Source organism: Lacerta agilis, chromosome Z (genome assembly GCF_009819535.1).
Source record: "Lacerta agilis isolate rLacAgi1 chromosome Z, rLacAgi1.pri, whole genome shotgun sequence".
NCBI classification, from domain to species: Eukaryota; Metazoa; Chordata; class Lepidosauria; order Squamata; family Lacertidae; genus Lacerta; species Lacerta agilis.
The window spans coordinates 47,128,438-47,142,683 of NC_046331.1; the positions used below are offsets into that span (position 1 = coordinate 47,128,438).

Genomic DNA, 14,246 nt, shown 5'->3' on the forward strand with positions numbered 1-14,246 from the left:
TTGGTTCAGATCCTTCTGCCCCCAGGAGACAGCAGTGCACACTCATTCTGCACTTTTGTATGTAACCAGAAACCCTTCTCTGGGTCTGGGAAACCCTGATGCTGCTGGAAGGTGCTGTAAGAGGACCTCCCCAGAGCCAGTCCCCTGCGCTTGTTCCAAGAGCTGTGGGGCCGGGCTGCTTGGCAGCAATGTGTCTCCACTGCCCAGGAAAAGTGATGGTGGTAGCAGCAGCGGGGTGGGACCAAGCAACCATCCTGCTTGCATGCTGTTTGTAGCTGGAGCAGGGTGTGCTGCTGCTGCTGCTGCTGCTGCTGCTGCTGCTGCTGCTGCTGCTGCTGTTGTGGTGTGGGGCTTAAGGGAGAGAGAGCTGCTTTAAACTCTCCCCTCCCAAGTCCAGTTAGCCACCGCCTTCCGCACAAGCACCCCCCCCCCGCACGCACTCCTTGTCCCTCCAATTCGAGTGTTAATTGGGCCTGTATTTGGGTGGTTTGGATGGTGCTGCTGCTGTCCTGAGCAGACAACACAGACATCACTGGCTTGCTCGCTGGAAGGGCGCCTCACACCTCTTCTTCCTGGGTCGCTTTGCATTGTTGTGCCCCAACTATGTCGGCTTATCATTCTACTCTTATGGACCCAAACTGATTGGGAACATGGCGTTGTTGCCAATCAAGAGTCAGTTCAAAGGGCCAGCACCCAGGGAAACTGTTGTGTATTAAATAAGATATTCTGTCAGCCGGGTAAAGTAATGTTATTGGTCAATTTGAAGAGTACAATCACAATCCACAGCCTGATTGGGTCCCACCGGAAAGTTTGAATATTATTGGTTCCCGCTAAAATGTATCTTTTCCCTCTGTCCCAATGTGTCTATAAATAGAGCTTTCCCTACCCCCTATTCCCCAGTCTTGTCTTATCCCTTACAATAAAGAGCTGTTCACTAAGAAGTGTTGCTGGACTTATTGCTACCAGAACCCACGACACAACAGAAACAAAAGATACAGACATCATAGATGAAGCTATTTACTACTTCAAAGCAAATGTCTTCTTTAAAAATTATGAAATCAAGAATGAGGCCAACAGAACTTTGATCTACGTAACACTCTACATTACAGAGTGCTTGAAAAAGCTGCAGAAGTGTAATTCCAAATGCCAGGGAGAAAAATAAATGCATTAGGAATAAGAAATTTCCCCATCCCTGGAGAGCCAGGAATCCCTGGAGAGCGTTCCAATGAATGCTCTCTATTCCAGACCTAGCAGCAAACAGGAAGAAGAGGTTATGAGGGCTTACTTGCAGCAGCTGAGGCAAAAAACCAGCCTGAGGCTTTGTGAAAAGGTCTTATTATTTTTTAAATAAAATCTTTGATCCCCAGTGACTAACCAAGCAAGTGGTGGATGTGTTTTGTGAAAAGGCAGTTCACGAACAAGAGCCTGTCAGGACCAGGTTATTGAAGAGAGGCGTGTGGCTATCTTGCCAAAGCACTTTGCTGCCAGATGTATAAAATTTTGCCTGTTTTAATATATGTTTTCTACCGAGAAGGAGAATAAGCACTTCTGTGGGGGAAAGATACCCACCGGTGGATGAAAAGGTGGAACTAAAAACATGTGCAAATCTTGCTGAGTTGGAGCTTGATGACGATGAGTAATAAAATGTGGTTTCTAGCATCAAATAAATAAATATATTTAAAAAAAAAAAAAAACACTGGCCCGCTTCAGAGCTTCTTTCTCTAGCTGGCTACTGCCCGGAGAAGCAGAGCTCGGTGAGAGCTCTGCAGCGCACTCCACTATCCCGGCCAGTGACCTTCTGGGGTGGGGCAGGTGTGAGAGACCAAGAGACAGACCAGTCTGGCCCTGAGGAGGTCTAAAATAAACACAGCTTAAAACATGTGTTAAGGGAGGGGGTGGGGAGAGTATGTTTAAGTTGAAGAATGACAGTGGGTAGATCACTGCCATATTTTGATACTGAGTAGTAGATCACAACCTATTTGAAGTTGTAGTTACAGGTAGGTATCTGAAGAAGTGTGCATGCACACGAAAGCTCATACCAAGAACAAACTTAGTCTCTAAGGTGCTACTGGAAGGAATTTTTTTTTAATCTTGTTTTGACTATGGCAGACCAACACGGCTACCTACCTGTAGCAGTGTTAGTCTGCCATAGTAGAGAGAAAAAAATTCCTTCCAGTAGCACCTTAGAGACCAACTAAGTTTGTTCTTGGTTTGAGCTTTCGTGTGCATGCACACTTCTTGAGATAGGGTGTGCCTGCACATGAAAGCTCATACCAATAACAAACTTAGTTGGTCTCTTAAGGTGCTACTGGAAGGAATTATATTTATTTACTAGCTGACCCGGCCATGCGTTGCTGTGGTTTTTTAATGGTTTTTTTTAAATGATTGTATTGATTTAGTGAAATTGAAGAAGTTCCCCTGTTCAACCTCTAGTTTGTCCCAGCCACAAATGAAGAGGGAGAGTTTTAATTCTCTAGTTTATAAGTCTGTTTGTAACCAAGCTTTCTTGGTTAGCTTTATCTCTCTCTGTATAACTTGAAGAAAAAAAAAGTTTTTAGCTAAGAGCTCATCTGCTAATGCATTCTTTACTGACATACTGTTAATCAAGAAGCGAGCAGCTAAGGGGGCTTCCCCCTCCTCTTCCCCCTCCTCCTCTCTCTCCTCTCCCTTATCTATGTCTTACCTGGCTCTGAGTTGAACAGGCAGGCCCCCTGAATAACTGGAGCTTTCAGTTATTCTGTGAAAGTCAGTATACAGACTCAAGCCTTTTTCTGAATAGGAGTTTTTCAACTTACTCTGGAGTTCTCAGTTTTCTGAGCTGAAAGTCAGCCTTTTCTCAAACCTCTCTGAAGGGAGAGAGTGAGAGAAAGTCTTTCAGCTTCTCTGGATTTTCTGGGCTGAAAATCTTCCTTTTTTGGAAAAGAAAGAGACCCTCCTCCCTGAATACAGGTAGGTTCTTCTTCTGAAAGACAGTCTTTTAATTTGCTACCAAGGAGATACTCCTTCTTTGGAGGTCTTTAAGCAGAGACTTGACAGGCATTTGTCAGGCATGCTTTGATGGTGTTTCCTGCTTGGCAGGGGGTTGGACTGGATGGCCCTTGTGGTCTCTTCCAACCCTATGATTCTATTCTGTGATTCTATTGAAAGCCTCCTGGAAAGCCTGATGTAAGTCACCCCTTTTACCTTCTTCTCTATGCAATTAAGTCCTTTTAACTGACCTTCCTTTTTCTCCCTTTTAAGTCTTTTAAACTGAGATTCTTTGTCTCTCTCTCTAATGCTTTTTATAAGTTCTTTTATTTGATATGCAGCCTCCATATTATTTGCCTCTCTGTATTAATTGCTCTACATTATTTGCCTCTCTGTATTAATTGCTCTACATTATTTGCCTCTCTGTATTATTGATGTTCAGCATACCTAGTTTCTGGTATAATATTTGCCTGAGTTTGTGAAACTGTAGCCCCTTTATTTGATAGTATTTGCCCAGCCTTTTTATATTTTTATGTTATTGGTATAATATTTTGCTTTTTCTGTAAGCGCTCTTTGTGCAACTTGCTCTTAGTGCATACCTCTCTGGCATATCATTAATCATGAAAAGGAGCAGGTTAGAGCGCCCCTTCCCTGGAGCGCCCCTTCCCTGGATGGCACAGGAATTCCTGGCCGAGGGATGTGAGAGTTGCCAGATAGCCAGAGACAGGATAATTCTTTGATGGATGGTCCTGCCGGTTGGAGGGAAAGGCGGGAGGTACCAGGGGCAGCCAGGGGCTGCTTAACCCCCACTTTGAGATAAGAGTGCGAAACAGGAACTTTCACCCAATAATGAACTCAAGGCTGAAACCCTTTAAGTAAAAGCTTTTCTGTAAACTGTTTAGATGAAACCTTTCCTGATAGATATGAACCTTGATTAGTAGTGCATTCCTTACTGGCATATTAAGCCAGGAAAGGAATAGATCAAGAGGGGCCCACTCAAGGAGACAGGCAGGCACCAGGAACGAACTCAAGACTAAGTGACCTTTTGCCTTGAAGATAAGATTGTAAGAACAGGAATTTTCAAGGATGTTACTAATGGTGTGACATGCAAGAAGCAGATTCCTGGGGAGGGGGAATGAGGGGTTTGAAGATTATATAAACTGTATGCAACTGATGCTTGGGGCAGTTCGCTGTGAATTATCACGTGGGTGCCTTCCTGCCATTCTAAATGACAGGAATAAAAAACTCTTTCTCTATTTCAAATCCTCAGTGTCTTTTTTGACTCCTTCCTCCCTCACCCCCCCCCCCCGGGTGCAACAAAGAACCCAAGGTTAATGGAAAGGTCTGCAATAAGGCTACACAACAACCCTGTGTTGTAGCTCAGGCTGGCCCAGGGTCACTCAGAGAGCTTAGTAGCGAGATTCGAACCCTGGTCTCTCTCTCTTAAATGCCCCTTTCATAGAATTAAACCCTTGCCCTAGATTTACTATCTCCCCCCCCCTCTGGAAACCTGATACATGGTACAGTCCGCTCTGGCATTGAGCCTGGGGTCAGAAGGGACCATAATGATGCAAGGAGGGGTGATGGGGAACTGGTAGGGTCCTTATACATTTGTGTGCAGCGCTTTTTCCTCTTCTGATAACTGGAGTTTCGTTTGTAAAGCGATACAGCAGTGCAGAAAGGATTGTGTGTGGAGACAGGATAGGGAGCGAAGCATAGTTGCTGAGCTTTCTCATCCTACATCCCCCCCCCCACCATAAGAAATGGTATGGCCCGGCCCTAAAAACCTTTTCCTGCCTGGAGCTGAAACTACTAAGAACGTTTAACTGGTTTTTTTGGCGGTAAGGCCCTTGGCAGAGGCTGGGGCTAGGGAGATTAATAGGGGGTTGTCCCTGCTGTCTGAAAATGGCTGACCATGAGCCTTTCTATTGGTTGTTGTTCAAAGTCTTCAGTTCTGTTGCTGGTGACACGTAATGTGTGCACCATTTTTTTTGCCTTTATTCTATATTTTAGGCATGACAGGTGTGGGTTTTTTAAATTTTTATTACGCCAGATCCTTCCTCGATGGTCATGTTACGCTTTGTCCTAAATTGATGCTGTTTGGTGCAGCGGTTACGGAGCAAGGTGGTGTCACACACGCGCACGCAATGGGAACATTTTTTATATATATAGATTTTATTTGAAGTTGGACATGTCCGGCATACAGGAGTAGTTTTCTCCTATCTTGTGGTACCTCCTTTCCAACTATGCTCAGCAAAAATGTCTCCGGTCCCCACCCCCTGGTAGATATTCTGAACATCTTTTTTAATTCTTCATGGATGCAGCTCCATTTTTAAAAAAACTTTTCCGCATCCCCAGCTATGTGATTTCCTTTCCAATTCTTTGCAAGTAGTATTCTGGCTGCTGTGACTACATGTAGCAGGGGTCAGCAAACTTTTTCAGCAGGGGACCGGTCTTCTGTCCCTCCGACCTTGTGGGGGGACAGACTATATTTTTTTGGGGGGGGGATTAACGAATTCCTATGCCCCACAAATAACCCAGAGATGCATTTTAAATAAAAGGACACATTCTACTCATGTACATCAAAACACAGATTCCCAGTCTGCCGGCCGGCCAGATTGAGGCAATGATTGGGCTGCATCTGGCCCCAGGCCTTAGTTTGCCTACCCATGGCATAAAGAGTTTTCTTCTATCTTGTGGTATCTCCTTTCCAACTATGCTCAGCAAGAAAGTCTTTGGTCGTTGTCATCCCCCCCCCCCCGTAGATATTTTGAGCATCTTTTTATTTTTTTATTTTTTTTTACTTTTTCGCATTCCAGTTCTTTGCAAGGGGTATTCCAGCTGCTGCACTTGCATGCAGCAGGGGTCAGCAAACTTTTTCAGCAGGGGGCCAGTCTTCTGTCCCTCAGACCTTGTGGGCGGCCAGACTATATTTTTTTTTTGGGGGGGGGGAATTAACGAATTCCTATGCCCCACAAATAACAGCATAAACCTGGTGTGGTGTAGTGGTTAAGAACAGTGGACTCGTAATCTGGTGAACCGGGTTCGCGTCTCCGCTCCTCCACATGCAGCCCCACTCACCTCAAGAGGGGGGAGGAAGGGAAAGGAAAATGTGAGCCGCTTTGAGACTCCTTCGGGTAGTGATAAAGCGGGATATCAAATCCAAATTCTTCTTCTTCTTCCTTTGGGTAGTGAAAAGCGGGATATCAAATCCAAATTCTTAATTCCTTATCCCTACGGTGACGGTTTGTGGTTTCCCACTTCATGTGATTTTGATTTTCAATGTGGCTCGAATTGTATTTTAAACTAATTGTTTGGTTTTTTGTTTTTAATGTATTTTAATGTACTGGTATGTTTGGGGTTAGCTGCTCTGAGCTGGGTTTCAGACAGGGAGGGCATGGTATAAATAAAATTTATTGTGTTTCCTTGGTTTACAACAGGCATTCCCCAACCCTCCAGATGTTTTCGCCTACAACTCCCATGATCCCTACCTAACAGGACCAGTGGTCAGGGATGATGGGAACTGTAAGGTTGGGGATGCCTGGTTTACAACCATAATCTGTTTCGGAGGCCCATTCGGAGGCAGGGTGTTGGACTGGATGGCCCTTGTGGTCTCTTCCAACTCTATGATTCTGTGATTTGTAAACCAAAACAGGTTTTCACCAGAGGTATGCTTTCGCCAATGGGGCCTCCCCCCAAAAAAATGGTTCATAATGCAAAAAAAATGGGTTGTCCTCCAAAAAAAAGGTTGCAAACCGGGACCCGTACTTCTGGGTTTGATGTGTTTGTAATCCAAAATGTATGCAAACCAAGGTACCCCTGTATGATGATGATGATGATTCAAGTTTGGATCAGCCCCTACAAATATTGCAAAAATAGCACCTCACACCAGTCTGCTGTTATGAGAATTATAAGGTCAAATCCAGGGGTCTTATGTATTTTTCAGCAGGGGGCTGGTCCGCTGTCACTCAGACCTTGTGGGGAGCCAGACTGGATTTTTTTTGGGGGGGGGGAATGAATTCCTATGCCCCACAAATAACGGCATAAACCTGGTGAACTTTTAATTCCTCACCCCAACAGTTATGGTTTGTGGTTTCCTATTTAATTTGATTTTGTGTTTTTAATGTATTATATATTTGGTGCTAGCAGCCCTGAGCCTGGTCTTGGCCAGGGAGGGCGGGGTATCAATAAATTTTATTTATTATTGTTGTTGTTACTGTTATCAGCCCCTAAAAATACTGCAAAAGTAGCACCTTGCACCACTCTGCTGTTATGAGAATTATATGGTCTAAACCATGGATAAGCAAACTACGCCCCGGGGGCTGGATCAGGCCCCATCGCCTTCTCAATCCAGCCTGCGGATAGTCAGGGAATCAGCGTGTTTTAACAAGAGTAGAATGTGTCCTTTTATTTAAAATGCATCTCTGGGTGATTTGTGGGGCATAGGAATTCATTTATTATTATTATTATTATTATTATTATTATTATTATTATTATTACTATTTCAAAATATAGTCTGGCCCCCTCAAGGCCTGAGGGACAGTGGACCAGCCCCCTGTCCACCCCAACCCTAACCCTTTTTTCTAAAAGAAAGAAAAAACAAAAAAGCACTGGTAATAGCAGTATCTCAAGGCATCCCTGTTGAGGGAAGTTTTTACTGACTGACGTTTTAATGTATTTTAAATCTTTGTTGGAAGCCGCCCAAAGTGGCTGGGGAAACCCCGCCAGATGGGTGGGATATCAATCAATCAATCAATCAATCAATGATGAATTATTAAGGGCTGGTCCTGGGGCAGATTCCTTCGCCTCTTGTTTCGAAGAATGAATTCAATAACTGCACTAATAAGCAAACTCAATATAAAACACTGCCAAAAAAACAGACGAAACACTCCAAGTCAGTGATTTTCATTTTTATTTGTCCGACATTTATCTGGAAATAGAAGCTGTTACAGTGAGCAAGCAGAAAGAAACACAACGGGAGGAAAGACCCCTTCTTCCCTCACCTTTTAAAAAAAACTACACACAGTGGTTAACCTTTCCAGGACATCTTCTTCTGGCGGAAAGCAAAAGCTCGACTCCCTAATATCCAGACCTAATCTCCCTAGTTTACTCCCAAGTAGATACGTAGCCTTTCTCCGCCGGCGGCAAAATTTAGAATTATTCGCCATGAAAAGAAAGCGCTGGCCTTGGGGGCGACTAAATGCTTCTCGCCGATATTATTATCTATATCTTTATAATCCAGCCCATAATAAGACCAAACAAAGGGAACTGGCGCTGCAAAGATTGAAGATTTAACCTCAGGGCTCGGGACTAATGCTTCTTGCTGATATTATCTATATACAGATAATCAATATAATCCAGCCCATAATAAGCCCGAACAAAGGGAACTGGCGCTGCAAAGATTTAAGGGTAAACCTCAGGGATTGGGCAACTAAATGCTTCTTGCCGATATTATCTATATATAGATAATCAATATAATCCAGCCCACATTAAACCCAAATGAAGGTAACTGGTGCTGCGAAGATGGAAGATTTAACCTCAGGGCTCAGGACTAATGCTTCTCGCCTGTATTATCTATATACAGATAATAATCCAGCCCATATTAAGCCCAAACGAAGGGAACTGCAAAGCTTTTAAGCACAGCCCAGGGCAAAGTACCCGAGGATCAAATTCAGAATATAACGAAAGGCGTGTTAGGACGGCCATAGATATCAATTATTGGCACGGATCCATGTGCGGTGCCACCAAGAGTATGGAAAATGCACTGCTCTGAATCTTTTTGGCGTCAGGCAGGGAAGCAATTTGGAAAATAACCCATCGGATACACACTTTGCCCTCCAATCATTTTACGGGCTAAAAGCCAGTCAGCGATGCTTCGGACGTGAAAAAGGAGGTGTGCGCTTGACCAAAAAGCTCACCAAAGTGAAGGCAGAAACCCATACTTACCTGGAAGAGCTGCATTTGACAAAGTCAAAGCGCCGGCAGCCCAGCACATAATTGTTTCATCAACTGAGAAACGCACGTCCGAATGCGCAAACCTGGGCAAAAACCAATGCTCTTCTATTCCGTTTTCAGCCTTAATGGCGGTGTGCAGGCTTGCGCCTCTGTACATAATTTGACGCCGCCCCAGAAGGATGCGCAGTTTGGCATCAGGTTGCATTTTTTTCAGCGCAGTCAACCTGGCATGAATTGAAGCTGAAAAAGCCCAAACTTTATATCTTAAATCACATTTGCTTTTTCCGCACAGTCAACCCGGCATGAATTGAAGCAAAAAAAAAAACCAAAACCAACGGCGGCCCCGGAGAGAAGTCCAACATTAAGAAAGCGGATGTCGGTTCGAGTGGTTTATAAAACCTGTAAAAGCTGCAGCGGCATATTTTCCCTCCTGCCAACCTCGGAAGAAGGATGCGGACTTAAAATGCTGTTAAAAGAGAGCCACTGATGTACCGAGAGGAATTCTTAAAAACACTATCTTTAAAAGCTGCAGATTCACGTAGGAAGAAGGGGGGAAGAGACTTGTTCACAGGAAATCCGAATTGACTGCCCGTCCGATCATGCCTCCTCGCAGCAAGAAGATCTGGAAAAGAGGGTTTTTCCGGGGGGTCAGAAAGCGCTGGCCTCCCCGTCATGCAAGAGCTAGAGTCTCCTATCGCCACCCAAATCGCATCCTTGGCTCCCACTTCCCTCTGCTCCGGAAGGAGGGATGTCTCCTGAAGGATTTATATTTCGTGGCTCCAGTTGTTTAGGCAGATTCCCCGGTCTCAGCGGGCTTGAGGATGTGGTCCGGTTTGTGGCCGGCGGAGAAGTGGTCCCACATCAGGTGGTAGAGCCGCTCCAGTTCCAGGGTGTACTGCTTGGTGTTGAAGAGGGGGCTGGATATCCTCTGCTTCCACACCTTGCCGCGGATCTTCTTCAGGCTACGGGAGAAAAGCATTCGTTTATTAATTATTAACTACTTATTAGTAATTCGTTTATTAATCAACGTTTCATTGTTTTTCCGAAAAGAAAAAAGGGAGGGGGGAATCACAACCAAATTAAACGGTAATTTGGAGTCAACCTCCCTCCGCTCCCCCTCTTGGTTCCATTCTAATATACTTAAGATACTTCTTATTGCAAAAGGGAAACCATCCTCCAATTGTCCATATTAAGAGGACGCCAGTAAGGCTGAACCTTTCTGTAAAACAGGGATTTTACGATTCCAAAAAGGAATCCCCCTCTTGGTTCCATTCCAATATAGGTAAAGGTAAAGGGACTCCTGACCGTTAGGTCCAGTCATGTCCGACTCTGGGGTTGCGGCGCTCATCTCACGTTACTGGCCGAGGGAGCTGGTGTACAGCTTCCGGGTCATGTGGCTACCATTAGTCCGGTCAATATACAAAATGACCTGGGCAAAATTGCAACATAAACGCTATTAATGGCATTTTTATGAGAATTGGGTGTAGAATAACATATAAAAAATTAGACAAAATTAAATGGCAGGAACACTGTGAAATCATGATTGCAAAATGGCTGACCTGCTGTATCAATTGTATTGTATTTCGATTAGTTTTCTAAACTTAATTGTGTGTATCCTATGGTTTTTAATTGTTGTTACCAAACGTCAGGGAAAATAATACAAAGTTGTCATTGATCTAGTTATTAGGCTACATAATTTCTGTATTTAAATGTTTGCTAAAAACAACAAAGTGAAAGCAATGGTACTGTAAGGACGTTCAGTGGTTGCTCATGAGAAATCAGCCAAACGCGGAACTTCTAAAAACTAAGTTCTTTATTGTGCAGATATTTACAGTGGAGCAAAAGTGCAAACGTCCATCTCATCCCTCTGCAGAGTCCGGGAATGAACCCTTCCGGTTCTTTGTCCAGCAAAAGAGGCGCGGGATCCTGAACCCCCGCCTCCCCCTTCCACATCTTTCCTGTCTGTGAACTCGGGGCGCAGGAAACTGTTCCCCGCTTCCCCTGTTCCTGTTCCCCGCTTCCCCCTTGGTGCTCAGGCTCTGCGATCCCTTTAGAGCCCCTGCACCGACTTCCTGCTTCCAACTCCCCCTCCCCACTGGAGGAATGGTCGCTTCCTTCTGAGGAGGGGGATGACGAGCTGGTGAACAACGGGGTGGGTTCCCTGTACTGCAAACATTCCTGGGATGTTCCCTGCCGTGGGGAGGGGGGTTTCCTGACAGGTACATTGAAACAAGGTCTGGATGTGCTGTCACAGCCTGTAAAGGCGTGGAGGAAAAGAAGATAGCTGCAGGTCTCTGCGCCCAATATCATTCTACAAGCAATAATGTCAAATGTGTGGTTTGGATTTTTTCCTTGTTTATCACTACGAAAATACAAATTAAATTCCGTTTGATGGTTAGCATGGTACAGGAGTAGAATCAATAAATCAGAATCTTCTCCAATCACAGTAGTAGTTTGGAACTGAGGTGATGCCCCAGCTGCCTTCACAATTTCAACATCAGCATCTCCTTCACCTAGTACAACAGTCCATCCTTGTCTCTTTAAATGTTCAGCTATGAGAAGAATGATTCGCTGTTTGTTACTTTCATTGGAAAGAAAGTTGTCTTGTTTTAATATGAATTTAGTTTGCGGAGAGAAGTGTACTTCAGGGCTAGAGAACATAGATTTCCGACATTTGTAAGTCATATCTTTAATGGATGGGATGTTTTCATAGCTGTCAAAGACAATAATAGCTTTCCCATAATGATGAGTTGTAAAATTCGCATAAGAACATGCTATGTCATCATACCTGTTGTCTTTGTCCATGGAGCATAGACAGCATCTTAAAAAGAATGACAGCATCACCTTGCCGACAAAGGTCCGTATAGTTAAAGCTATGGTTTTCCCAGTAGTAATGTATGGAAGTGAGAGCTGGACCATAAAGAAGGCTGATCGCTGAAGAATTTATGCTTTTGGTGCTGGAGGAGACTCTTGAGAGTCCCATGGACTGCAAAAAGATCAAACCTATCTATCCTTAAAGAAATCACCCCTGAGTGCTCACTGGAAGGACAGATTCTGAAGTTGAGGCTCCAGTACTCTGGCCACCTCATGAGAAGAGAAGACTCCCTAGAAAAGACCCTGATGTTGGGAAAGATGGAGGGCACAAGGAGAAGGGGACGACAGAGGATGAGATGGTTGGACAGTGTTCTCACAGCTACCAACATGAGTCTGACCAAACTGCGGGAGGCAGTGGAGGATAGGGGTGCCTGGCGTGCTCCGGTCCATGGGGTCACAAAGAGTCGGACACGACTGAACAACAACAAATGTCATCATACGTTTCATGCTTCTTCCATTTAAGGCAATGCAGCAGCGGACCACCATCTAACACGAACTGATCACTCCTTGGAACGTATTCGGTACTACAACTATTCTGTTTCTGCATCACATATTTTTTGATAACATGTACTATCTGTGGCTTGTCAGCCTTCCTGGGTATAGAGCATGATTTGAACAATGAAGGTGGGTATGAGCACAATTCATACTGCAGCACTTCTTCCAAATTTAGTTCGCCTGTGTTAACAATGTCCAATAGCCTTTGAAACAGCAATGCTGGGTCAATCGTTCTTTCATCATCTCCAGGAATTTTCAGTGCAGCAGAGAACGCTAATGTTTTAACTTTGTCAGAACGCTTACATTTATATGCAAAAACTTCTTGGTCAATAAGTTTAGCTACAATGACCTTACCAACTTCTTGCAATTCGTGCACATTAACATTTGCAAAATCTGCAGTTACACCTGTTACAATATTACGCAGACTTGACGGGTGTAAATGGAGAATGCTTGCAACTTGCTCAATACCAGTTGTGAATCACTTTTGTCTCTAATCAGCCTTGCACTAGATAGTTCCTTGTGTTGTTCACTTGATGAATATGAAACATTGGTAAACTCCTGCATAGCTAGATTATACCCTGACGATACAGGCAATGATAAAGACCAAACTGCTCTCTGAACGCCAGGCAATCCACTTCATCTGTTCAAACCCGCTGTAGTTTTAAGAGAGCGCATCAGACATTGTTCGATTACTAATTCAGAACCGAACCCTGCCCAGTACCATTCACTTCTGCGTATCACATGAAATCCTTTTTCAAACATTGCAGAAACAGTCGCATTTGTTGTTGGCAACAGAATTATATTATGCAAATATAGGTATGCTGATTTCAAGTAATTATGGTGACCCGCAGCTGCGAAAATGGGTAGACACTGATGTATGGCATCAATATGCATTTTCCATGAACCAGTTCTATCTGCTGTGATGAGTTTTCTAGCAAGATCAACCATATTTTGATACTCAAGCCATAGTTTACTTGTTGCTGAGTTTGCTTTCAGTTTGCTCTTCTTTGCATCCAATGCACAGCTTATGTGTATCATAGTCTGTGAAGAATCCACTTCTTCTATAGTTTTGTTACAGGACACTAGTGAATCATACAGTGCAGAAGCTTCTTTTAAGACCTGGGGGAATTCTGAATGATCTTCAATTATCTGCGACATTATTTCAGCACTTAAGCATGAATCGAGAATCAAATGTCCACGAAAAGCTCTTGATACTGATTTCCCATTTAACATATGCACTACTGTATTTTCCCCATAAATCTCTTCAAGGATTTCTTTAAGGCCCGATCCTGCCATGAGTGTACCAATGGCCCCAAGAAGATTCATGGAAGTATGAAAGGAACCAAGCAATAGAATGATGTCCTTGAGAGCACTACCATCACATGATGAACTATTTGTGATGCTTTCCAAAAGAGTGGCTGATCAAATGTTATGATAGTTGGTATATTGTGCTTAAGAGCTAAATCTCGTAGGTATGTTAAGGTAGACAGGATGCAAGTCATTTCAGTGGGCTTCATATCAATGATAGGTAGGAAAAGTACAGATGATTTCTCAACTTTCTGGTTGTTTTGGTTATTATGTATTAAGTGCATCATTCCAGACCAGCCAGGCATTGGTTGTTCAAAGTTCCTTGACAGTTTCCACAGCAGATCTACTTTGACATTTGTGGGATAGATATCAGGCAATATTTTAAACTTACTGCCTTTGAGAGTACTGGATGCAAATCGATATTCATGAATGTTGATAGATGCAGCAGCTTTTAAGTCACAGCTCAATATATTCTTTCTTGGAATACAACGAGAAAAGGTTTTTGCTGGGGTTATTGCTGCTATCATCCCCATACCATGGAATGTGTTCTCACCATTCAGTGTAAGAATATTGTGATCAATATTGTCCGCAGCTAGAAGAACGTGACTGTTTTCAACATTTTCTGATATATCAACAATTAAAAAACA

General features: G+C 43.7%; 1 protein-coding gene and 1 pseudogene across 3 annotated transcripts in view; one reads left to right on the forward strand and one right to left on the reverse strand.

The window, feature by feature from the left end:
* Positions 1–603: 603 nt before the first annotated feature.
* LOC117040061 lies at positions 604–1,651 on the forward strand (annotated as a pseudogene).
* A 6,857-nt stretch (positions 1,652–8,508) lies between these two features.
* OGT (O-linked N-acetylglucosamine (GlcNAc) transferase) overlaps positions 8,509–14,246 on the reverse strand; it is an 81,812-nt gene continuing 76,074 nt past the window's right edge. Inside the window, exon 22 of one of the 3 annotated variants that reach the window (XM_033138235.1) lies at positions 8,509–9,884. In XM_033138235.1, the coding sequence (XP_032994126.1) occupies positions 9,710–9,884 (175 nt within the window). In that variant the 3' untranslated portion in view covers positions 8,509–9,709. The remainder of the gene's footprint in view (positions 9,885–14,246) is intronic. The other 2 variants (XM_033138236.1, XM_033138237.1) reach the window with 2 other exon arrangements.